The 24,703-nt window shown below is 43.2% G+C and overlaps 1 protein-coding gene across 1 annotated transcript in view; it reads left to right on the forward strand.

Annotated features, from left to right (window-relative positions):
- The window catches only part of DDRGK1 (DDRGK domain containing 1), a gene marked incomplete at its 5' end in the record, with an annotated part of 29,392 nt that extends 7,075 nt beyond the window's left edge, over positions 1–22,317 (forward strand). Inside the window, 7 exons of the mRNA XM_039724346.1 lie at positions 2,584–2,690; positions 4,233–4,334; positions 13,440–13,562; positions 15,645–15,683; positions 18,733–18,789; positions 19,427–19,475; positions 20,836–22,317. Coding sequence (XP_039580280.1) covers positions 2,584–2,690; positions 4,233–4,334; positions 13,440–13,562; positions 15,645–15,683; positions 18,733–18,789; positions 19,427–19,475; positions 20,836–21,008 — 650 coding nt within the window. The remainder of the gene's footprint in view (positions 1–2,583; positions 2,691–4,232; positions 4,335–13,439; positions 13,563–15,644; positions 15,684–18,732; positions 18,790–19,426; positions 19,476–20,835) is intronic.
- Positions 22,318–24,703: the final 2,386 nt, after the last annotated feature.

Here is a 24,703-nt window from a genome sequence, read left to right on the forward strand (position 1 = left end):
CTGTTGTCTGCCTCTCAGTATGTTCAAAATATCAATGAAAAGCAAAGATTCCCTGAAGCCACCTCTCAGCTGGGCAGCAGGGAGCCCCACGTTTGTGTAAGGCAGAGTGTGTCACACTGGTTGTGCTTTCTCACTCTGGATGGGAACTCCTGGGACTGCTGAAATCACAGAAAGGTTTGGGTTGGAATTAATGTTAAAGCTCATCCAGTGCCATGGCAGGGACACCTTCCACCAGCCCAGGCTGCTCCAAGCCTCATCCAGCCTGGCCTTGGACACCTCCAGGGATCCAAGGGCAGCCACAGCTTCCCTGGCAAATCCATTCCAGGGGAAAATTCATTCCCAGAATCCCATTTAAATCTCCTTGTCTTTTTTTTTTTTTTTTTCAGTTTTAATGCTGTCAGAGCATGGGGTTTCCCAGCTGAGCACAAATCCAGGCTGCCCAAGCCCAGCACTTGGGGATGCTGAGCTACTTTCATGAAGTGACCCTCCTACCCCCCTCCCAAACTCAGGGACATGTGGAGTCCAAGTTCCTGTGGACTCACTCCCCACAGTATCTCCCAGTGCTGTCACAGCCACAAGTGTGTGAAAAGTGATTGTTAAAAGCTGCTGAAACAATCACTGCTGGATTAAAATGAAATAAAGAATTGCTGGCTGTGTGCAGCACCCTCCCTGCTTTTGGTGGAGCTGTGACAGCAAATGGATTCAGAAAACGCTTTGACTGTGTGTTGATGTTGCTGTCAGCACATTCAGCTTTATTCAGGAAATTTTAATTCAGTAAATTTTAATTGCAGCCGGGTTTAGTGCCCTGGTGACCTTTGCAGCTCTGCTGGGTCATGTGCTGTGTCTGCATCCCCATCTCTGCCTTTTGATGGGTGGAGCTCCACACACAGGAGGACGTGGTGCCTAAGGGGTCACATCAGATGCTTCAAACAGGAGGAAAGAAATGCTCCTGAGCAACAAAGGTGTGTTTGATCCAGGACTGGGGGAAAAAAAAAGGCTTTAAAACAAGCCTTCCTTAGATTTCTGGCTCAGGTAATCTTAATATAGATGAAATCTGAGGAGCCCTCAGGTGGAACAGTGTCATCGATGGTGTTTTATACTTGTGGTGTTTGCAAGAAATAATTCTCTAAACAATAATGCCAGAACTGAGCTGTTAATTTTGGAGCCATAACTGCTAGTGCTGGGTGTGCTCACCCATTGTGTTTGGAACTCACCTCGATGCTGTATTTAAAATATAAATAAAGTTATTTAAAGCATCATTAAAATTACAGAAGCATCTGTGTCAGGTCTGAGTATCCCTGGTGCAGGAAGGGGGAACCCTTTTGATCATCTCAGTAATCAGACTCCAGTAATTCTCTGAAGCCCAGCTCAGCAACCAGGCTCACATTAATTCCATCTCCTGAAAACTGCTGTTATTTGAGAGCCACCTCCACAGCTCTCAGATACATTTATTTCTCATGATGTCTTGGCAGTTTAACCATAGTCCCATTCTGTGTCTTGGAATTAGTAAAACAAGAATGTTTCCAACCTAATTCTTCATAAAAAAAGAAGTGGGAGTGTCATTCATCCATATGCTCCTTTCATAGCAGCTTTTTGGGTTCCCAAAAAAAAGGGACCAGGTGCTCTGGAGAGATCTCCCTCTAAAAAACATCCTGGCACAAACCTCTTCCAGTTTGATCTGAAGTCAGCAGCGAGCAGAGCAGCACTGGGGATGCTCAAAGCATTAATTATTTTCCCCAAAAAGGGGATCCAAGTGTGAGAGTTTTCATTTTGAGCCTGCCATGACTGTGGATTTGTTGTGTGGTGTTTGTGCAGTGAGCTGAGGATTTCTCTGGGAGTGTTGAGCTCAGTCCCCAGCCCTGATTTAGACCAGCCAAAAAAGTGGCTGGGAGGAAATGGCTGCATTTAAAAGCTCTTCTTCCTCAGCCCTTGAGTGAGCACAAATCCTCATTTGCACACCCTTTGAGCATAAAACCCTTTCATATTTCACCATTGCAGAAATCACCTCTGTAAACAACCATTTGTCATACAACAGGCAAATATTTACATGTCATTTTCTTGCAGGCAGACCCAAGATTTGCATTTCAAGGATTTTTTTTTTCCTCCCTCAGCCCTGAAAGGTTTTTTCTGTCAGAACCAGTGGATGAGTGGGGTGCCTCTGAATCCCAGTTTTTCAGTGGATGTCTGTTGTACAAAGCCTGGGGGTAACTGAGAAAAAAAGTCTCTGCAGGCCAGTGTTGAGCAGATAAATAATGACAACCATTAGCACAATTCCTGTATCAGAGAAAATCTCTCTTTTAATTGTGGAAAGCAGGAAATATTTATGAAAAGCCTCCCTTAAAAGCATCAAGGAAATTTTTATTTCTCCTTTCACTTGAGTATGTGTTTGCCTTGTTACTTCTGCTCTGTGGCTTTGGCAGTCTCCTGTGATTTTTTTTTCCCTTTTTCCATCTAAAAGGTCTTGTCTGAAGCGTGTGTGTGTCTCCTTTTCATCTGCTGCTGCTTTCCTAGGCAGCACTGAACTTTCTCCAAGGGACTTTTTGACAGATGATTTAAAATTTGTCATTTTATGCAATGTTGCAGAGGAAGAGGATGCTGAGGAGGTGCCAGAATTTCAGGTGTCTGGGAAAATTGGAGCAAAGAAGCAGAGGAAATTAGAAGAGAAACAAGCCAGGAGAGCACAGAGAGAGGTGAGTGTTTCCTGCCACGTATTGAGCAGAGCCTGAACAGCTCAGCAGAGAGCTGGGAATGACACAGAAAGGCAAAGGCAGTGTCATCACTAAAGGCTTGGTTTATCTTAAAAATTTCAATTCAGCTTTTGCTGGCCCAAGAGGGCCGTGGAAAACTGTGTTTCATTTTCTTTCCATTCAGACTCGTGGGGAGGAGAGGAGTTCAGCTCTTGAATGCTCTTTCTTGGATGTTTCCACTGCTTTCCAGCCTCATGTCAGCACTGTCTCCCCTTAAAAACACATTCCAGTCCCCCTGGTGCTGGTGTGACACCCTGGGCAGTGGTGAGGAGTGGTTCAGGTGCTCTCACAGTGCAGAAATGTGGTTTGGTTTTATCTGTGTTTAGCCATATTTCTTGTTTTTACAGACTAGGGGAGATGAAAAGCTTTTTGGTGGTAATTCCAGGGAAGCAAGAGGCTTTTCAGCCTTCTGAAGGCAGCAATTTGTGCATTTTCCTTGGAATTGTCCTTTCTTTTTTTTTTCAGATTCTATATTGTTCTGTATGAACATTTTTAAAGCTTGTGAAATCCCAAGTTGGGAATTTTAGTGTCACCTGAGGTTTAAATCCAGTGTAGTAGATGGAGCAGTTGGTAATAAACTTAATTACTGGTTATATATATATACTTCCATTATGAACCTTTTCTCACTCAGTGCTTTCATCATCTTGTTACTTTCCATACTCATTGAATTTAATTTTTTTTTTTTTTTGTGGAAAATGTGAGCAAAGTTGAATGAAGTTGGATAAGCATCAGTTGGTGGAACAAGGAATCTTCTATTTCATTTTAAAACACGCTGACTTTTATTTTCCCATGTAGACAGATAAATTCCTTGGATGGGGCTTTTTCTCAAAGCCAGATCATCCACTGGAATATTTTCTGCTTGTCCTCTTAAATATATTTTCAAATTGAAGTATCCTGAAGAGCCTGAAAAAAAAATCTTGAAAAAGCTAAACACACCAAGACAAAACCCTTTTTATTTTTCCCTCATTTTGCAACAACCTCTTTGTTGTAACAACAAAAATAAAATTATTTCAAGAGACCATTGCAGCTTTTTCTGTAAGAGATTCTGCCCAGGTTAATGATACATTTGAATGCACTTTTTTTACAGTGTGTGTTCCAAATCCTTTTTTTTTTTTTATTCCTTAAGGTCCTTTCTAACTAAACTTCAAGTGAGGAGAACTGGAATTCCATGACACAGCATTGCTTAACATCACTGTTGTAATAAGCTCATAGGCACATTCAAAAATTAATGAGATACAGATAAGACAAGTGAGGAGGGTAATTTCTAAATTTACCACAATGCTGAGTGTGCTGAAGGAGAGGAAGTGAAATAAGTGAGATTATAGTGGCTTTTTTAAATTATTATTCTTCTTTTTTGATGTTTCTTTCTGCATCTAAAAGGTGGTAAGAAACTCCCTCATGGTATCATCGTATGAAATTTTAAAATTAGATTCAAAAATTAGATTCAAAAAGAGTAAGGCTTGGCTTGCATCATGTTTATTTCAGGCTGAAGAAGCAGAGAGAGAAGAACGGAGAAAGCTCGAGTCAAAAAGAGAGGAGGAGAGGAGGAAAGAAGAGGAGAGGATTCGCCTGGAGGAGGAAAGACAGGTGGGAATAATTGTATTTATTTATGGAAATACTGAGCCAGCTTTGCTTTTGGGATTGTTTCTGGAGGAGTTCTGTGCCCAGGGACCTCAGGCTCTGTCCTGCTCAGGATTTGGAGCTCAGGACTTTGCCCAGCCCAGCTCTGAGTGTCTCCCAAGGATGGAGATTCACAACTTCCCCTGTTCCTTGGGAGCTGCCAGCTGGAACCAGCAGGGCAGAAAGTGAAAGGCAGCAGCAGCAGCAGCAACTGATTTTGCAAGTGTTGTGTGAAATTGTATGATTTCATTCTAATTTTATGTATTTGCATGTGCTTCCCAATTAAAGATTCCTGAGCTGTGCATATGTTAGCAGGAGTGACCCAGAAAAACAGGTACTGCTCAGCTGAAATGCTTGTGCTGAATACTTTTCATTAGTGAGGGAGGAAAACTTGGACTTCAGAGCTGCTGTTTGTACTCAGGCCATCAGTGCTGGCTGAGAACTTCGTGATCTGGTGCTGCTGCAAGTTGTGTGCTGGAAAGGACAGAGGTATTCTGCACAGTTCTGAGATGAAAAATTGCAGCCTTCAGCTCCCACTGTGAATTTTTTGGGTTTTTTTGGAAATTTGTGTCTCTGCTTCATGGAGATTTATTTTAATTTGCTCCAAGAGCAGGTTGTGTAAGTGGGGTATGTTGCTGATAATATTTTAAAAAGGAAAAGATAATTTTTCCTTTCCTCTTTCGAGCGCATGAAGGCAGGATAAAGCAATTTTAAAAAATAACCCATACATTACACATACAGATTGTATCCATGAGATCTTCATGTGAATTTCCATTTAGCTCTGGGCTTATTCCCCACAAATCCTTTTCCTTCTGAACTCTCAGTTCCTTTCCATCAGTAAAAGTCTTGAATTTCAGAAATTGGAGTTGGGAGAATGTCAGCACTACAACATCAGGATATGATTTTGTAAAACAGCTTCACCAAACTTCCAGAGGACCAGTAATTCCACAGCTTCCCTTCCAACATAGATGCACACATTTATTTTTTTAATGTTTTCCTAAAGTTCTGAGCACTCTTGAAACCCTGAATAACGAGTTGAGATGACTCCAGTGCTTTGGGGGAATTGTGACAGCCTGGCTTGACAGTGACATTAAGTGACACTGGAACTTCCAGTCCCTTGCAGGGTGGCAGCCAGCACAGCACAGCACAGCAGGTGAATTTTTTAAGCAAATTCCTCCTGAGCTGGGCCAACCTGCTCCAGGGAAAGCTGCGGCACAGGACTGAGTTGTTCTGCTGGGATCTCACCTGGTCTTTAGCAATTCAGCTGGGTTAACCCAGGCAAAGTTGAAAAGTTCAGTAGAAAATAAAGGTGGAATTTCAACCAGGCATCTCTTCACACAGAAATATTTATTTACCTTCTTTTACTTTGGTTTCTGTTCAGTTGAGGGCTGTGTAATTTATTTTTGGTTGAATGAGGAAACTTACTTGTTTCTGGTTTAGTTTGCAGTATTCCTAGTAAAGGAGCACTTCTATTTCACATTGCTCAGGGAAAAAGAGTACAAACTAACGCTCTGATTTTATTTATTTGTCTGTTTATTTATTTTAAATATTGTGCCCAGCAATCCACAGAGTACTTCCTAGAACTTGGAAAGTTGCCCAAATGCCTGAATCCAGTTAGGTCACTTTAGCCAAGTGACTATCCTGTCATTTTAAACTATTTTAGTTTGGTTTAATTATTTGTTTTCCCAGTATTTATCAGGACAGCAAGCCCACCCACCAGGCTACAACAGGAGCGTTATTCTGCCTCTCAGAGGAAAGTGCTGTCAATATTTAATTTTTTTGCTTGTGTCTAAGTTGATAATCCAGTAACTGCTGAACATTTGCAGCGTGGATCAAAGTAAATGTGTCTGACAATATTTAATGTCCATGCTCAGCTGTTTTCTGGTCATTTTAAATTTGTCTTCATGGAGCCTGTAACAGGAAACAAAAATTGAGGAGAGCCTGTCCTTAGGATGAGAACATCTCATCTTTCCAATCTTGTTACAGACTGATGGTGTGATGGAAAAGGCAGAGGCTCTGAGAGGATCACTGGGTTTATGGAATGCACAGGATCAAATGTCATTTCTTTTCCTCCAGAGGAGGAATTCTTCATTGCCACAAGTAATGGCTTGTCACCAGGAAGGCCCTGTGCACTGCACATGTGATGATTCCATTCCCTCACCTGAATTAGGAGGTGGAAAGGCAAAATTCTGAGAGACACCTCAAGCAGTGACTGATAAGAGATAAAAACCAGGGGGCAGCTGGTTTTTTTGGAGACATTTTGGTCACTGACATTGCTGTAGTTTATATAACCCCACAAGGCACAAAAAATTCAGTTTATCACTGAAGTTTGCCTGGGAAATGTTGCAGTTGTCAGGTACCTCCTTTTCCCCTTCCTCTCCCAGAGTATTTCTGCAGGTTCACTGTCAGGGGCAAGTCCCCAAACAAACACAACTTTGATACCTAAATTCCACTTAAACCCTTTTTTTTCAGTCTTTTTCCCTAGAGCTGCTACTAAAATTGTGCTGACAGGTGGGAGCTGTGCCTTGAGGGAGTTATGGGGGCTAAAATCTTGCCTAGCCTTGAGAAAAATACCCTCTGCTTCTATGTGAGTAGATTTGTATGCATTTATAAATAAAATGTGGTTGCCCCTTGGCTTGAGTGTTGCAAACCAGATCATGTATTTTTAAATTCAAGTTTCCTTTCCAGTGTTCTGCTGAGTTGGTTGGCTGATTGGCTCCTTTATAATTGGCATTTGCTTCAGCTCTGCTTTACCCTGGGGATTTCCCTTTCACTCTTGGAGTTTTTTGGTGGTGAGCTGGTTTGCCAGCTGACACCTTATCAATGAGAGTGAATTTCCTCTGATGTTGCAAAACAGAGTCTTCAGACAAAACCTGGCAGATTGCTCACAAAAAAAAAGCTCTTTTTCCTTTGTGCACAGAGATCTTGGTAAATTTGCATTTAAGTGCCTGAATAAAAATGGTTTTTATCTTCAGAGCTGTAGAAATGGGGGTCAGCCAGGATCACAAGGAAGGTTTGACCCTAAAGTTTTGACTCTGTGATCATGTAAGAAGAGGCACCAAGTTTTAGTTGTTTTATTTTGTGAGCAGCAGGATTTATGTGTGTTTCAGCAGAGCTCTTCATTCATTATCTGTTTGATATTTATATCCATTTTTCCTACATTAACAGTGCATTTCTTGAGGCTGATGGAGAACCACTCCATAACTGCAGTTTAAGCATCAGTTTTCAAGTGTGCATACTTCCCTCAAAATTAATTTCTCCTAAGGGAGTACAAGTTGAAAACCTTGCAAAAAAACCTTATTCTCCTCAGATTTTGAGGGTTTGAGGACAACTCATTCTGTCTGAGCAGTGAGGGGGGCAGGAATCCTACAAATCCGTCTGCTCTGTGCCAAATTATTCTCTGCAAAGTCCCTGACAATACAGAACAGAATGCTGTACAAGGAGGGATTCTTTGGTCCATGGCCCTCTAAACACTCAGGATGCTGTTCCTCATCCTGAAAATTCAGGATACAGCCACAAATAAAGGCAGGTGGTGCCTGAAGAGTGTCCAGTGTTTGCTCTGCCTTCCTCACTACCACTGAGGTTTGCTCCACCCAAGCAGCATCCTGAGCAATCTGTGATCCCAAAAATCAATGTGTGCTTCCAGCTGGGAGCCTGAGAGAGTTTTTGGGATGCTGTGGGTTTCACCTGGTAAAAGGTGTGCTGGAAATAATCCCTGGGATCAAGGCAAGGGGCAAACAGAGGGTGAAAGGAGCCTCGCAGCACATCCAGGTCCTTGGTGGGCAGGGGGGGCTGGGTGGGAAAAAGAAAATAAAGGTTTGAGTGATCATTTATTTACTTATTTGTTCAATAAAGGTGTGGTCAAAGTGGGATAGTCTGTTCTTCACATGCAGTGGAATAAACTAATGAAAAAGAAATCTTTGTTCAAGGCCCCATTTTGGGTAACATTTAGATGGGTGAGGAGAGAGGCAAGCCTGCTTAAAAAAAAATTAAAAAAGAAAAAAAAGCAGGCAGCTGAAGATGAGCATCTGCACTTACCACATTTCCATCTGCTGGGATTTCCCCAGCACCCCACCCATGGCTGGGGGGTGGCCCAGCCACTCTCTGCTCTGAGCCAGCAGCCCAGGAGGAGCCTGAGTGCCAAAAATGTGGGGTTTGAAAGGTGGGTTTGAGCTCAGGAGGAACCTGAGTGCCAAAATGTGGGGTTTGAAAGGTGGGTTTGAGCTCAGGAGGAACCTGAGTGCCAAAATGTGGGGTTTGAAAGGTGGGTTTGAGCTCAGGAGGAACCTTGAGGCCCAAAATGTGGGGTTTGAAAGGTGGGTTTGAGCTCAGGAGGAACCTGAGTGCCAAAATGTGGGGTTTGAAGGGTGGGTTTGAGCTCAGGAGGAACCTTGAGGCCCAAAATGTGGGGTTTGAAAGGTGGGTTTGAGCCCAAAAGGAGCCTTGAGGGCCAAAATGTGGGGTTTGAAAGGTGGGTTTGAGCTCAGGAGAAACATGAGTGCCAAAATATGGGGTTTGAGCTCAGGAGGAACCTTAAGGCCCAAAATGTGGGGTTGGAAAGGTGGATTTGAGCTCAAAAGGAGCCTTGAGTGCCAAAATGTGGGGTTTGAGCTCAGGAGGAACCTTGAGGCCCAAAATGTGGGGTCAGAAAGGTGGGTTTGAGCTCAAAAGGAACCTTTAGTGCCAAAAATGTTGGGTTTGAAAGCTGGGTTTGACCTCAGGAGGAACCTGAGTGCCAAAATGTGGGGTTTGAAAGGTGGATTTGAGCTCAAAAGGAGCCTTGAGTGCCAGAATGTGGGGTTGGAATGGTGGGTTTGAGCTCAGGAGGAACCTTTAGTGCCAAAAATGTTGGGTTTGAAAGCTGGGTTTGACCTCAGGAGGAACCTGAGTGCCAAAATGTGGGGTTTGAGCTCAGGAGGAGCCTTGAGTGCCAAAATGTGGGGTTGGAAAGGTGGGTTTGAGCTCAGGAGGAACCTTAAGGGCCAAAATATGGAGTCAGAAAGGTGGGTGTGAGCTCAGGAGAAACCTGAGTGCCAAAAATGTGGGGTTTGAAAGGTGGATTTGAGCTCAAAAGGAGCCTTGAGTGCCAGAATGTGGGGTTGGAATGGTGGGTTTGAGCTCAGGAGGAACCTTTAGTGCCAAAAATGTTGGGTTTGAAAGCTGGGTTTGACCTCAGGAGGAACCTGAGTGCCAAAATGTGGGGTTTGAGCTCATGAGGAACCTTGAGTGCCAAAATGTGGGGTTCAAAAGGTAGGTTTGAGCTCAGAAGGAACCTTGAAGCCCAAAATGTGGGGTTGGAATGGTGGGTTTGAGCCCAAAAGGAGCCTTGAGGGCCAAAATGTGGGGTTTGAAAGGTGGGTTTGAGCTCAGGAGGAACCTTAAGGGCCAAAATATGGAGTCAGAAAGGTGGGTGTGAGCTCAGGAGAAACCTGAGTGCCAAAAATGTGGGGTTTGAAAGGTGGATTTGAGCTCAAAAGGAGCCTTGAGGGCCAAAATGTGGGGTTGGAATGGTGAGTTTGAGCTCAGGAGGAACTTTGAGTGCCAAAATGTGGAGTTGAAAGGTGGATTTGAGCCCAGTGCCCTCCATGTGCCTGGCACAAAATCCTGGGCTCAGTTTGTGAGGAGACCCTGAGGGGCTGGGGGTGTTTCTGGGTTATTTGTATGGACAGCACTGAGTTTTGGGGGAATTCTGCTGCCTAAATTTGAGCCTGCAGCTCCCACACAGCTGCTCCGTGGGCACGTGAGAGAAGAGAGTTAGAGAGATGGTCAAATAAAAAAATACTGTAAATAAATATAATTATTCTAAATAAATAGGAATAAATATTGTCAATAGACAGAAATAAATATTTAAAAATACAAATAAATATTCTAAATAAATAGAAATAAAGATTCTACATAAATAGAAATAAATATTCTAAATAAATAGGAATAAATATTCTAAATAAATAGAAATAAATATTCCTAGCCATCCTGACAGTGCCAGGGTTCCCCTACTCAGCCTCCACCTAGGAATAAATATTCCCAGCCATCCTGACAGTGCCAGGGTTCCCCTACTCAGCCTCCACCTTGCTTCTCCCTGGGCACTTGTGCAAAGTCATCTCTCCTCTTGCTCTGAACCAAGCTGCAGTTTGGATAAATCCTTTTTTTTTGTCCTATAGATTGAATCATAGGTGAATTTAGGTTGTAAAGCATGTGAGGCTCTTCATGAATTTTTAATTTTTAGATGGAAAAAAAGCAGCTGGAGATATTTAGTGTTCTGGAGAAAGCTACAACCACCAGGGCTGACACAATTTAGCTGCCAAAGCAGTGCCTCAGAGCACCTGGAAATGCTCTGCTGAGCAAAATTCAGCATCTGGAAAACAAAATCCTGGTGGTAAAAGAGGGGCTGGGGGCTGGTGGCTTTGCCAGTCCCACAGCAGGGCTGCTCTTCTGCCTGTGTTGGGAATGGGAGTGCTGCTAGGAACCTGCTGGGATACTTCCAAAAAATGCAAGGTGCTGTTTTAAGGACCACAGGAAGGAGCCCTGCTCGTTTTTTACATTCCAGAAGCAGGAAAATGTCTTTTAGTTGTTGTTTCTCTCAGTTAAATGGGATACTGTCATCTGATATTTTTTTTTTTTCTGCAGAACCATCTAGAAATTATTTACCAAAGCAATTTTGAGGCTTTGTGATTGTTTTTTTTCCTTTTTCCTCATTTCAAATCCTGCTGAATTACAGCCTCTCTAATAGACCAGGGGAAGAACATTATTCTTGTCTTTCCAGGATCAAGATTAAATTTAATGCACTTACAAGAAAAGAACAATTGCTGTTGCTTCCAAATGAAATATGGTTATGTTGTTCTTGGCATTTGGAGTGCATGTAAGGAAAAAAAATCTGCTGTTGGATTAATTGTGGTGGTGATGAATGACCCAAAAATGATCTTGTTTTGTCTCAAGAGCTTCCTCAGATCTGTAGATTTTTCATGAGATAGCAGTTTTAAAAAATGGATTTGGCTTTGCAGATACACTGAGAGCCTTTCAGTCCTGTTTTTGTCATTTTTGGATGTTGGCAGGGTTCTTTCTCCTGACTTTCTGGGAATTTGATGCAAAAATATTTTTATATATATTTTAATACATATATTTTTCTATTCTTATGAAAAGATACATATATTTTTGATATATTTATATAATATAATAATTTTTTAATTTAACTAAAAACAGGACCAAATACTCTTTGTTTTTTACCAAATATCTATATATTTTTTTCTATTCTTATGAAAATATACGTATTTTATATGTTTGATATATTAATTATATTTACATAATATAATATTTTTTTTAATTTAACTAAAAACAGGACCAAATACTCTTTGTTTTTTACCAAAAGACATATTTTTGAATATGAATATATTTTCTATATAGTGAATGACCTATTCTGTCTCTCTCTGTTTTGTTTGGTTTTTTTTAATGGAACAAATATTTACATTCCAGCTACTTAAGGAAGCAATTACCATATCAATGTCAAATTAGAAATCAGTATCATTGTTCTTTAAAAAATCCATTTCTGTGCTGATGCTAGAGGAATGCCCTGGGATTGTCACTGAAATCTGAAGAAATCCTGTGTTTGCTTTCATCAGCCTCTGGAATGTGATGGAGCCAGAGGCCAGATCCTTTTGGAATCTCTTTGTACCAGGTGCTGCACAAACATAAATTCCTCTGTGCAGCGTTTCCTGGAGGGAAACATTTTTGTTCTGTGTGAGCCGTGGAATCTTTTCAATTGGAAAAGGCCTCTGAGATCATCAAATCCAACCTTCAACATTAGTCCAGCCTTCTTTGGAGAAGAGCAAAACAAATTTTAAATTAAAATAATGGAAAGCTGCAAATTCAGGAGTTCCCAGTAAAAACCAGTTCTCATTTGGAACATTTTCTAAGCAATGTGTCACATCCCCAAAGGTTTAATCACCATTTTGATTTGTGAAGGTGTGAATTCCACAGAACCAGGCATCACCAGGTCACTGATGCTGGGCTTGGAGTTTTCTGGGCCAGCTTTATTGTGGCCTTTAAGGTTTTAATATTTATTTCAGGGTAAGCCATGAAGGTTTTTTATTGCAGATAACTAAAAGCTTTTGTTTAATAAACAAAAATAAAGTTAAAAACTCCTTTTGTTAATACAATCATGCCTTGCCTCCTGTGCCTAAAATACTTTATATAATTACTTATGTATTATTTAATTTTATATATTATCCATATAAGAAGTTATCATAATAAAGAGGTTTTCCTTGCAAACTTGATTTTACTTGAGATGTTCACATTTTCTCTCCACCAGTGTAATCCAGTGTCCCTTGTGAGCACTCCCAGTGTCCTGCAGTGGCAGAGCAGACCTGGGGCCAGTAACCAAAAATGTCAACATTGCCTCAAAGTGCAGGGAAGGTCAGCTTTTCTGTGGGCTTTAAAGCTTTAATATTTATTTTAAGGTAGGCCATGAATTTTTTTTTTTTATTGCAGACAACTAAAAGCTTTTGTTTAACAAACAAAAAAATAAAGTAAAAAACTCCTTTTGTTAATACAATCACGCCTTGTCTCTTGTGCCTAAAATACTTTATATAATAATTTATATATTATTTAATTTTATATATTATCCATATAGGAAGAAAGTTATCCTAAGAAAGAGATTTTCCTTGAAAACTTGATTTTACCTGAAACTTTTACATTTTCTCTCCACCAGTGTCCCTTGTGAGCACTCCCAGTGTCCTGCAGTGGCAGAGCAGACCTGGGGCCAGCAACCAAAAATGTCAGCGTTGCCTCAGAGGGCAGGGAGGGGCAGGGACTTCCTGTGAGGAGCAGCAGATTGATGCAAATGAAGCAGGCAGGGTGCTATTTAAGAGGTTTTCTGTCAGCTCTGCTGAGAACCAGCCCTGGCTGTGAGATGGTCACTGCCTCAGGGGTGGCTTCTGAAAGTCCTTGTGCCATCAGGGGACAGCTTAGACTCGGCTTAAAAACTTGTTATGTGCTGGCTGCAGAGAAAGAAGATGCTGCTTCACTTCAAACCTGACTTGGGAAAGAGCAAACTGACCACTTGTCATCTTTTCTGTCCAGGAAGAGGAAAAAAGGAAGGCCAAGGAAGAAGAGGAGAAGAGAGAGTATGAAGAGTACCTGAAGCTGAAGGAGAGTTTTGTGGTTGAAGAGGAAGGGGTTGAAGAAGCAATGACAGAGGAGCAGGTACGTGAGGCTGGTTCTGCAGTTCCCCTTCTCCTGTTAGACTTGCTGCACTCTGTCTGGTGTAGAATGAAATTAAAAGTAGGAGTCAGCCAAGGGTTTTTGCTTGTGAAAGCTGAATTGTGTCTGTGGCACAGGTTAACCCTGGAATATTTCCTGGGGAGTGCTGCTGTTCCTCATAGCAGACTCCTGCAGGGTATTTTAGAGCTCTGAGAGAACTTGCTGGAAATGAGTTCTGTCCTCCCTGTGTCTAAGAACTGAACTAAAACCCATCCTGGAATTCAGATAATCTCTCACTGTCAGCACTCTGCCTTACCCACAGAGACTGAGCCACTAAAGCTGAATTTGGAGTTGGAAAGTGCCCACAGACCTTGGGGGCAATTATTTGGCTTTGGCTTTATTTTCTACACCAAGAGAGCTGCTGTGAAATCAAATTAAAAGCCAAGCTCTTGTCTCAAAAGGCTTCTGATAAGGGAATCCTCAGGACAAACCCACACTGCTGCTCCTGTGGCTGCCTGCAGAGCTGCTGGGGGTGGTGGTTGAAATGTGATATTTGATATAAAATCACAGCAAACCTGAAGAAGTTTTGCTGTGCTGGGAGGCAGAGTTCTTGTTTTGTCTGCTGAAAACCTGTTAGACACAATTTATTTGCTGTCACATCCTGGAATTGCTCTTGGGTTGCAGCTGCCAATTTGAGCTGTCCAGTGCATTTCTTGGGGAGGATTTATTTCAGGGCCATGTGTGCATTTGCTGCTCTGCTGAAGAGACTCTGGAATTAAATGGATTTGCTTTAGTGTGGCTGAGAGTGGCTTTGAGCACAGCAGTTCTCAAGCACCATTGACTCATTACAGATTCTCTCTATGGACCCCTTCCCATCAAGAAAAATTCCTCCATCACACCAGGATTAACAGCAAGAGAAATTCTGTCTGCTGATGGGGAATTGCAGTGAGCAGCAAAATGCAGACTTTTACTGACAGCTCCTTCAAAAATCTGTACCTGTCCTGTTAGGAGATGAGATTATCCCTATATATTGCTGTGTTCCACTTCAAACACCCTTTAAAGCTGGAATGTGGTGATTGTCCATGTTCCTACAGCTGCCTGTCAAGGAGAAATTCATCTCCCTCCATGTCTGAAGAGAAGGGTGTTCCTCACCTAAAAGAGTTTGAGATGCCTGCATCTCAACCTGAGATCACTTTGGTAGGGGTGGGGGAGCTAGAACTTGAATTGCAGGTGATTTAAAAGTCATATTCAGAAATAATAACAGGTACAGAGTTATGTGGAGGCAGGAGAAATGAGAAGGAAATTAAGTGGTGGCTGAAGTGCTGAAGCATTTCAGTATCCTGTCAGCAAAGCTGACTCTGCCTTGTGCTGAAAATCAAGCTCCCGACTCCAGAGCTCACCAGTTAATTAAGGCTGATTGATTTCTGGGGTTCCAGAGTAACCTGATCTCCTTCTAGCTTCAGTGCACAGTGTTTGCATTGGCTCTGCAGTGGAGCTGCTCACTGGATTTCAGGTGCATGGCTCTGAAATGCTTGAGCCTCCCCAGGTGCTGTGCAGCTGCACTTGGCCATCTGCAGCTCCTGAGTCACTCTGGGTTTTCCTCTACACAGAATGTCCTGGGTGTGTGACTTAATGATGCTTAAACTCACCCAGATGTGCTTATTTCAGGGTATTTATGATGTGAAGAATAAAAAATTGTATGATGACCTTTCAGGAAACGTTTAAATTGTACCTGAGCCACATTCTGTCTCAAAAAATAGCTGTCAGAAATCCCTTATGAAGACTAAATCTAGATTATTTTTCTTCCCACTTTGGTATCTCAGAGTGTGTAGTTAAAACTTAGAAATTATGCAATCTAAACACTTTTATAGTATTTATATCAGCAAGTTTTTGATGCATTTAATGCTCATGAATTCCAAATATTAATTGTTTTCCTTGCTGTCTCGTTCAAAGTCTCAGAGTGTGTAGTTAAAACTTAGGAATTGTGCAATCTAAACACTTCCATAGTATTTATACTGAGCAAGTTTTTGATGCATTTAATGCTCATGAATTCCAAATATTAATTGTTTTCCTTGCTGTCTCCAGTCTCGCAGCTTTCTGATGGAATTCCTGGAATATGTTAAGGTAAGGTGCCTTTGGATTTTCTCCTTAGAAGGTGTGAAATAGCTTTTGTCAAAGAGGGCCATCTTTACTTCCTCTTTCATTCACTTAAATATTCAACAAGTAACAAAAGTGATTCCTTCAATAAGTGTCATTTACTGAAACAGCACAAACACAATTATCTAAAATAATTTAATTCCAGCTGGGTCCTGGCTTTTGGGGCAGGATGTGGCCTGGTGGATCTCCCTCAGAGTTCATGGAAGCAAAGTTTGCTATGGATTGGGATTTGGGGCATTGAGGTTTTTTTTGTTTGTGAGCATCAGCCACTGATTTAAAAACAGTCTCCACGTGAGCTCAGCAGGAATGAGAGCTGCTGTACCTGGAGGGTGTTTTGGAGCCTCCAACACTGGCACTGGGAAGCTCAATCCCAACTTTTCCTGTGATTCCTTCACTTTTTTCTATCCATGCAGTTTCCAGTGGTTTTTTTTGTTCAGGGGGGGCAGTTTAAGAAGCAGCTGCCTTGTTTTAACCAGGGTGTGCCAGTCTCCCTTCCATCCCATTGTGTGGCTGAGTATTTAAAACCTGGGCTGTGTTCATTTATGCTTTTGATCTGTGAGGGCAAATGCTCTCCACTATTGCCATATCAAAGGTCACATGCATTTTTCTCCTCTCCCTCCAACACTGCCATGCAAATCTTTTTTCCTAATGAATCCCTTTCTTCTTTACTGGAATCTGGACTCTCAGGATGTGTGGCCTGTGTGAAAGGCTTCTCCAGCAAGCAAATCACTGGGATACTCAGCTGCTAATCAGTTTGTATCCCAAAATCTCACGTTTTTCAGGTCCATTATCCCAGCCAAACCCTGAATTTACAGCAGATTTATCTCCTGGTCTTAGGGATTTGCCTCATGGATAACTCTCCTTGGGGAGTCCTTTGGAGTGATTGCCAGGCAGTTCTGGACAGGAGCTCAGAGCTGAGCCCTGCAAAGCTCTGCTGGGCTGCTCTCTGCCTCTCCTTCACCTCTGTGGGTAAAAAAAGGAGATCCCAGTGTCCTTGGGATCTTCCACAAGCCCTGGGAGCTTTCCAGGGCATGACACAGCCAGGGCAGACTCTGCCCATTGCCCCAGGAGTTGTGGTGGATGGACCAGATTAGTCACAAGCTCCCAGTTGAGTGTTTCAGCACAAAATTCTGTATCAGTCACTTCATCTTGACGTCAGAGAAATTAAACTTGGGCTGGAAACAGACGTCTGAATATTCGACACCTGATTTCCTCTGCAGAGCTGAGCTGCAGAACTGGGGCATCGCTTTCTTTCTCAAGTTTTAAGTATTTTTCTTTAATCTTGAAAGTGTGCTTAATGTATAGATTATGTATTGCCCTCATCTTCTGTTCTGTTCACAGAAACCATTGACAGGAAGCGGTGCTGAGCTGCTCATAGCTGTCAGAAAAAATGTACAAATTAAGAGTAATTGGCATTTTTTAAAAAATAAAATTGAATTTAGCTCTTCTGATGAATAATTTCTTATGCTGGAGATAGCTCACCCCGTGCTTCATTCTTAAGGGTGTTGGGAGCAAAATGCAGCCTCTTGCTGTGGTTCATCCCTTGCTGAGGACAGCAGCAGCATCACCCCTAAAATGAGATTAATTCAGGAGAATGTGGATGTGGTTTTGTTGCTGAAGAGAAGCTAAGCCTGTCTCTGGAACGTGATGCATGTGGAGCAGTGTTTTATTCCCTTGGGACCTCTTGGTATTGGTTGTATTCCAGAGTGTGGGGGGTGCATCCCCATCCCACCCCACCCCCTTGGGCTCTCATTCCCAGCAGGATCTGTCTTGGAAAGCTTCCACTAAACTTGGTCATTGAGGGGGAAGTTCTTTAAGTGAAGGTTTAAGTCCTGTTTTTGCTGTTCATGTGGCTTTGCACCAACCCCCCCAGTCCCTTTAGAAGAAGATGTGACGAATGTTGGCAGTTCCCAGCTCTGAGAACTGAATTCCATGGACTGGTTCCAGTTCCATGTGTTCAGTCCATGGTATTCAGTTCTCTAGCTTGGCTGCATCGAACTTCACAGCTGCTAAATCTGTATGTGCCTTTCTTTTGGGTCTGATTTTATTAATGAAAAAGATTCATCTATTTCAGCCTCTCTTTATTTCTTCTGTGGCCTCCCAGTATGCTCTCAAGACCAGAAACAAAGGACTTTCTTGTTTGAAGTATTTAATTTGTTAATGGAGATGCAGCTCCTGTGGCTGTACAGACATGGATTTTAGGAATGTAAACCTGAATATTAACTGAGCTTTCCAACAGTTTTGTCTTTTCCAAGCTCCTTGCAAACACTGCATCCTTTTGCAGCTAAACAGATGAGTTCCTAAAACTTTGGCAGAGAAGAAAACAGGAATCAAGTAGCTCCAGACAAGCCCTGCAGGTGTTTTCTCTGGAGCTGCAGAGAAGCACAAAACCAGATGTGAGCAGTGGTGGCTGTGCCTTGACTGAGAAAAGCTGCAGGAAGCATCTGTCAAAAGCAAAATGACAATGTGCAGTTCCAGCAGTGACAATTTTAATAAGGTGTTGGCTTGCTTAGGAAGATTATTATGGCATTAATACACATGACATCAGTAAAACAGACTAAAGCACTTAATGCTGCCAGTCTTGCCTGGGTTTTATGTAAGTGCTGATACACACCAGTGGTGGTTTTAAAAGGTGCTTTGAAACATCCCTGAAAGAAGAAAGGGATCTTGATAAAACACTGTGGAAATTAAAGGTAGCAGCTGAGAAACTCAGGAGGTGGGGGAGCAGAGTCATGGCTGTTCCTTGTGCTCATCCCAGTGTCAGGAAAAGTCCAGGATCAAGGCTGGCAGATGTGTTTGAGTCTTGCCCTAAGTGGGTCAGAGCACTCAGTTTTTCCACAGAGCTCCCTGCTTTAGGTAACCTGAGAGTTTTTCATCACAGGAAAGTGCTTACTAGGAAAAGTTACTTAAAGGAACAGCTTCTGCTTTGTCTGGTTAATGCATTTTTTTAATTGGAATGGAAAAAAAAAATCCCAGCTTTCTCATTCATCAGCTTAACTCTTGTTTGTCCCCACAGAAAACAAAGGTTATCCAGCTGGAGGACTTGGCTTCACATCTGGGTTTAAGGACACAGGTAAAAAAAAACAACTGACTTTTGGGGTGGAAGTATTAATTTTTGCTGGGCCCCTGCCTCCATCTTAAACCAGAGCTCCATTTAAATGTGCAGTGGGTTACTTACAGGAACTTATCTGGTTATAATCTAAATTATAATTTCCTTCTGCAGTCGTATAACAACAAGAAAAAGAGAGAGGTAGGGCTGTGGATCTGCATTCTTGGAGTAACTGTAGAGTAAACCCAGCCATAAATTCAACAAGTTGTTGCTTTGGGTTGGTAGGAGAGGTTTGCTCGTAAAAGGAGCAGGAAAATATACAAAAAATATGGAATTTTTGAGCAAGGACCTTGGAGAAGCACCTCAGTGTGCTTCATGGCACTGCACAGCCTTTCCATGGGAAGACTCCTATAACCCCCTGCTCCTTGAAACAGCCAAGTAATGGCAGTAAAAGGCTCTTTTAAGGGGTAGGGAATTTAATTTGAACATCCCAAAATGCAAAACAAAATCATCCCTCTAAGACCAAAGGGCTGATTCCAGCTCTCTGGATTCCTTAACCCTGAGGGATTTCAAGGTAAACCTCTGGAGTTTATCTGAACGTGTGAAATGGTTTTTGCTTCCCTTTTGATCAGTCTCTTTCTCCCTTTTCTCTTCTGCACAGGATGCAATTAACAGAATCCAGGACCTGATGGCAGATGGCACTCTGACAGGTGACAGCCAAAGCACAAAGGGGATCTTTCTGTAGCTGCTGGTGCACAAAATGCCTTCCCTGTGGCAGAGAGAGAATTCCAGTGCCATTCCTGTTTTAAGGATCTTGATAGCTAGATATTTCTATTTTATTTATTGACCCATCTGCTGAAGGCCTTTTGGGGTTGCTGAGCTGCCAGCTGCAAATGGGGCCTTCTAAAATCTGAATTTGAGAGGATCACTGGGATGATTTGGGGTGGGTTAAAGCTAGGATGGGGTAGAGAGGCAGACATCCCAGAGCACTGCAGGGTGCTGGAGCCAGTCAAGTGCTTGTTCCCAGCCCTGTCCAAGCTGGAATTGCAGCAGACTGAGCAGGAACAAGGCTGGTTTAGAGCTGGGCAGTCTTTTCTTTCCAAGGGTGAAGTACAGAAAAGTGCCAGCACAAACATTTATTGACCTGATCTTGTGCTCTTGGCTGGAGAACAACTGTCTCAGCAATGTGGAAACCCTTTCAAATGCCCTAAAAGTGCCTGGAAAGCAGGGAGAAGGATGTGTGCTGTCCTGGCTGGCTGTGCCCAAAGCCAGGGAGGCTCTGCCTGAGTGGAATACATAAAAACAGAGTTCTGCTCTCAGCCTGGGTGGAGCCACAGGAATATGGAAACTGAGCTGCATTCCCTTCAGAGGGGAAGCTGGAAAGGCTGAGCTGGGAACATGAGCACCAAAAAAAGCAGGGCTGGGAAGGGGAAGGGTCTGGAGAGGAATCCAGACCCTTGAGGATGTGGATCCCAGTGTGAGGGGCAGCTGAGGGCACTTGGCTTGTTCAGCCTGGAGAGGAGGAGGCTGAGGGGAGATCCATCAAGTTCTGCAGCTTCCTCCCCTGGGGCAGCTCTGATCTCTGCTCTGTGACAGGGACAGGACCCAGGGAACGGCTGGAGCCGGGTCAGGGGGATTTATGTTGGAGATCAGGAAAGGTTTTTCCTTCAGAGGGTGCTGGGCACTGCCCCAAATCTGCCAGAGCTCCAGGAGAGTCTGGACCATGCTCCAAGGGACAGGGTGGGGTTGTTGTGGGGTCTGTGCAGGACCAGGAGCTGGATCAATGATCCTGGTGGGTCTCATCCAGCTCAGAACATCTGGGATCCCTGCAGCAGCTGCTGTGGAGCTGTTCCCAGTGCCAGAACGTGTTTTTTGAGCAAAAGGAGCATTCCCAGGGCCCTGGGGCTGCTGGCACAGCCCTGCTCCAGCTCCCGGCAGTGCCAGGAGATAAAATCCTGCCTGGCCTAGGTGGGGAGTGCTGCCTCAGCAGCTGGAACATCCCTTCCCAAAGCAGTGAGTGATGCTGGGGGGAGGTGAGGGGAGCCTCTCAGCGCTGTGCTTGCCCTGCAGGTGTGATTGATGACAGGGGAAAGTTCATCTACATCACTGCAGAGGAGATGGCAGCCGTGGCCCAGTACATCAAGCAGCGAGGCCGAGTGTCCATTGCAGAGCTGGCCCAGGCCAGCAACTCCCTCATCAACCTCCAGCCTGACAGCAGAGCTGTGGCTCCAACCCTGGCCTGAGACACACACTGCAGGGGCTGAACCTCTTCATGAATAAAGCACGTTGTAATTAAAAGCAAACAAGAACCTCCCTCTGTTGGTGGTGCCTGAAGGTAGGATGCGCTTTTGAAGCACCAGCTGCAAACTCAGAAATTTTTGCTTTTCCTTCTGTTAGAACTGCTGTGAAATGGTAAAAGTTGATTGGCCAGGAGTTCAAACACTGATGCACCTGTAGCCCAGGAAGGTCAGTCATTTATCCCCTGGCAGCCAGCCTCATGTTGCTATAAACAAACCTTTTGTTGTTTGCAGATTCTGGTGTCTGTGTCAAATAATTTGGGGTTGTTTGCATTCAGGATTCTCCAGGCTTGCTCTGCACTGTGGAGCTGTTTAACTTTGTGATGGACACAGCATTGGAAGGAAAGAGTAAAAAGAAAATACTCTTTAAGTGTGTCTTTGTTCTTGCTGAAATATATCCTGAAACTCTGGAAAGAATGGTTGCTCTGTTCAAAATTCCAGGGGCTATTTCAGGAAACCTTAGCTACATAAATATGTTTTCCTTGGTTTGTGTAACATAAAAAGTTTGCTTGCAGACAAGCTGCATCATTTCCCTGGAGCCAAGAGACAGAAACCCCTCCAGGGAAGGGCTGACTGGGCTCATTTATTGTCCTGCTGATACCAGCCAGATCCTGGTGATTCATCCTTTGAAGTCAGAGCCAGCTCAGGGTGTCTGAAGGCCTCAGCCACCCCCACCCCGTGGCCTCTGTGTTCTGCAGGTCTGGGGGTTTTTAAATAAAAGCTTCATTCACTCTGAGTCATGCAATTAATGTTCCAAGGTAATGATTATTAATGTTTTAATTGTATGGGTCAGTGTATTTCCTGCATAAGAATATTTATTTTTTTCAATCATTCATTCATTCTCCTTTCTGAAATCAGCAGAATTTATGTGGATGAACAGTAACTGGGGAGGACAAGAGGTTTTGTCTCTGCCAAACTTAGGGGTAACTTGAGCAGACTAAAAGTCACCTTATCAGTGGGATGAGACAGCAATAAAACAATGGAAGGAAACATTTCCTTTTAATCTCTGCACTGCTGCTGGATGTGAGAGTGCAGGAGAGTGGAGTTCCACCAGCACCACGTGTTGCTGTGAAAGATCAGCACATCCTGAGTGCTGTACAACCACAGCCAGCAAAGAGGTTTTTTATCATTTGGGGCTTGTAAAGTCTCTTATTTAAGGATTGCATATTAAATTTTAAAAATATATTTGGGTTTGCCACTGTTTTTTGTTCTGCCTTAAAGTATTCTTGTAATAAAATTGACAATTTTGAAAGAATTGCAGAGGTTTGTGTTAGAAATGGACAGGGACAGGGTTGGGGTAAGACATGGCTGAGCTCTGCCAGCAGCTGCTCTGCCCTCCTGATCCTCTCCCACATTTCCATTCCTGTTCTTTTCACCCAGCTGCATCCTCTCAGCACTCAGGAAAACTCCTTTTTCCCTCATTTTGGGGCTGCTTTGCTGCATGTGAATTGTGAGGCTGGGGATTTACATGAGCCAGGAGAAAACAATGTAGGTAACAAAAAAAACCATGAGTGGGGCTTCTAACTCTGCTGAAAACTCCTGTGGAACAACCTCTGCTCTGCCTTGAAGGAATTGTTGCAGCTCCCTGAGTTTCCTGAGTGGCTGCAGGAGGTGAGGACAGGTGGGTGTTGGTGCTCTGGGGCACAGCCACCACTAAAAACTGCAGCTCCATTTTCTATTATAGGAGTGTTTTGGTATTTTCTAGGAATTCACATCCAAAGTCCCAGGAGGCAGCTGAAAGTCTGGAACACAATTGCTTCAGGCCATTTGTTTGCATGGGTTATAAATGAGGCAGTTCAAAGCTAAGCTGCTGTTTCAGTCGTGTCTGTGGAATTGGAGGGGGAGGAAATTCAGGGCTGTGCCCCCAAAATTATTTCACTGGTTGAATTCAAAGCACAAGTTCAGTATTTTCAAAGAGAGTTGTTCCCTCCCTGCTGGCACTGAAACAGGGACACCCCTGGGTGTCCTGGCTCACTTGGGAGTTGTCCCCAGTGTCCTGGGTGAGGGTGCTGGGGCAGAGGTGGAACAGTCTGGGAGCAGTGGAGTGCTCTGCTCTCCTAATAAACCCCAGAGTTTGGGTGCTGAACTTCATCTCCCTCCAGCCTTTCAGGGCCTGAAGCTCCAGGAGAGCTGGAGAGGGTCTGGGGACAAGGCATGGAGGGACAGGACACAGGGAATGGACTTGAACTGCCAGAGTTTGGGATATTGGGAAGGAATTCCTCCCTGGGAGGGGGGGCAGGCCCTGGCACAGGGTGCCCAGAGCAGCTGTGGCTGCCCCTGGATCCCTGGAAGTGCCCAAGGCCAGGCTGGACAGGGCTTGGAGTAACCTGGGACAGTGGGAAGTGTCCCTGCCCATGGCACTGGGTGGGATTTAAGGTCCCTTCCCAAACCATTCCATCACTCTGTGGTCTCAAGCCATGACTTTTCTCAGTTTTACCCCCATTCCCTGGGCTGACCTGTGGTTCTGTGGGACTCAGCTGCCAGCTGGGGCCAAGCCCTGACAGCCTGGCACAGTCAGCACCAAATACAGGGCAGCAGAACACTGGGGAAATGGTAAATACAGCAAAACTCTGGGCAGTAGATTTTGGGCTCCTCACTTTGGGGTGATCCAAATGCAAATCACTCATCAAAATTAGCCATGGGCAAGGGCAGCTCCTCCCACTGCCTCTCTCTGCAAGAGACAGGTTGGGGGTGAGATTTTGCTTTTTGCTGCTTTGCCCAATCTGCTTTCATCAGTTTTTAGAAGGTGGAACATCCCCCTATTTGACTTTCAAAAAATTCCCTATTTTCTGTTAAACTTTGCCATGCATTATGCAGAATGTCTTCCCTCTGAAGTAGCACAGGACTCCCAGGTACTCTGACTGTACATATAGGAATATATATATACACATATATATAAATATATATATATACACACAGACATATACTGAAGAAATAATAATAATAATTATATATATTAATATATACTGGAGGAATAATAATATATTATATATTGTGGGAGATATTATTATTATTATTATTATTATTATTATTATTATTATTATTATTATTACTAATGCTATTATTGCTATTATTATTAAGGTAATTGGAGCAAACTTTTCCTAATTTTGCCATCCCACCTGAAGGCAAAGGACAAAAATACATATATATATATTTAAGACCTTGTCTCCAGAACACACAAGGTGAGAGCTCATCAAGGAAAACTCCAACTTCTTGTCTGATGGAAGAGTGGAGTTTATGCAAAGTGTTTACAGGTTAAAAAATAAAAGCAACAAAATGTCACAACTTTTCATTTTATGTCTTTGTGATAGGAGTTTTTCTACCCATCACCCTCAGGGTCTCTGAGTTTTCTCTGTAACTATGGATACTAGGAACAGATTTGGGGTTGGTTTTTTTTCTTGTTTGGGGTTCTGTTCTAATTCATGTTGCACGTTCATCATTTTAGGAAAACGTTAAATATCACAAGATGGCAGTGAATTACAAAGCTGCAATATTCCCCTCTGCACAGGAACAGCCACGTTCTGCATTCACAGATTTCTTTCTTTTTAACCCCAAAAGCAAATCCAGATCATTAATACCAATCTGTGGCTGCAGGAATCCCTGGAAAAAAAAACAAAACCTGATACCCAGGGAAGTCTTGT

This window comes from Passer montanus, unplaced genomic scaffold, assembly GCF_014805655.1.
Source record: "Passer montanus isolate IOZ18808 unplaced genomic scaffold, ASM1480565v1 scaffold109, whole genome shotgun sequence".
Taxonomy (NCBI): Eukaryota; Metazoa; Chordata; class Aves; order Passeriformes; family Passeridae; genus Passer; species Passer montanus.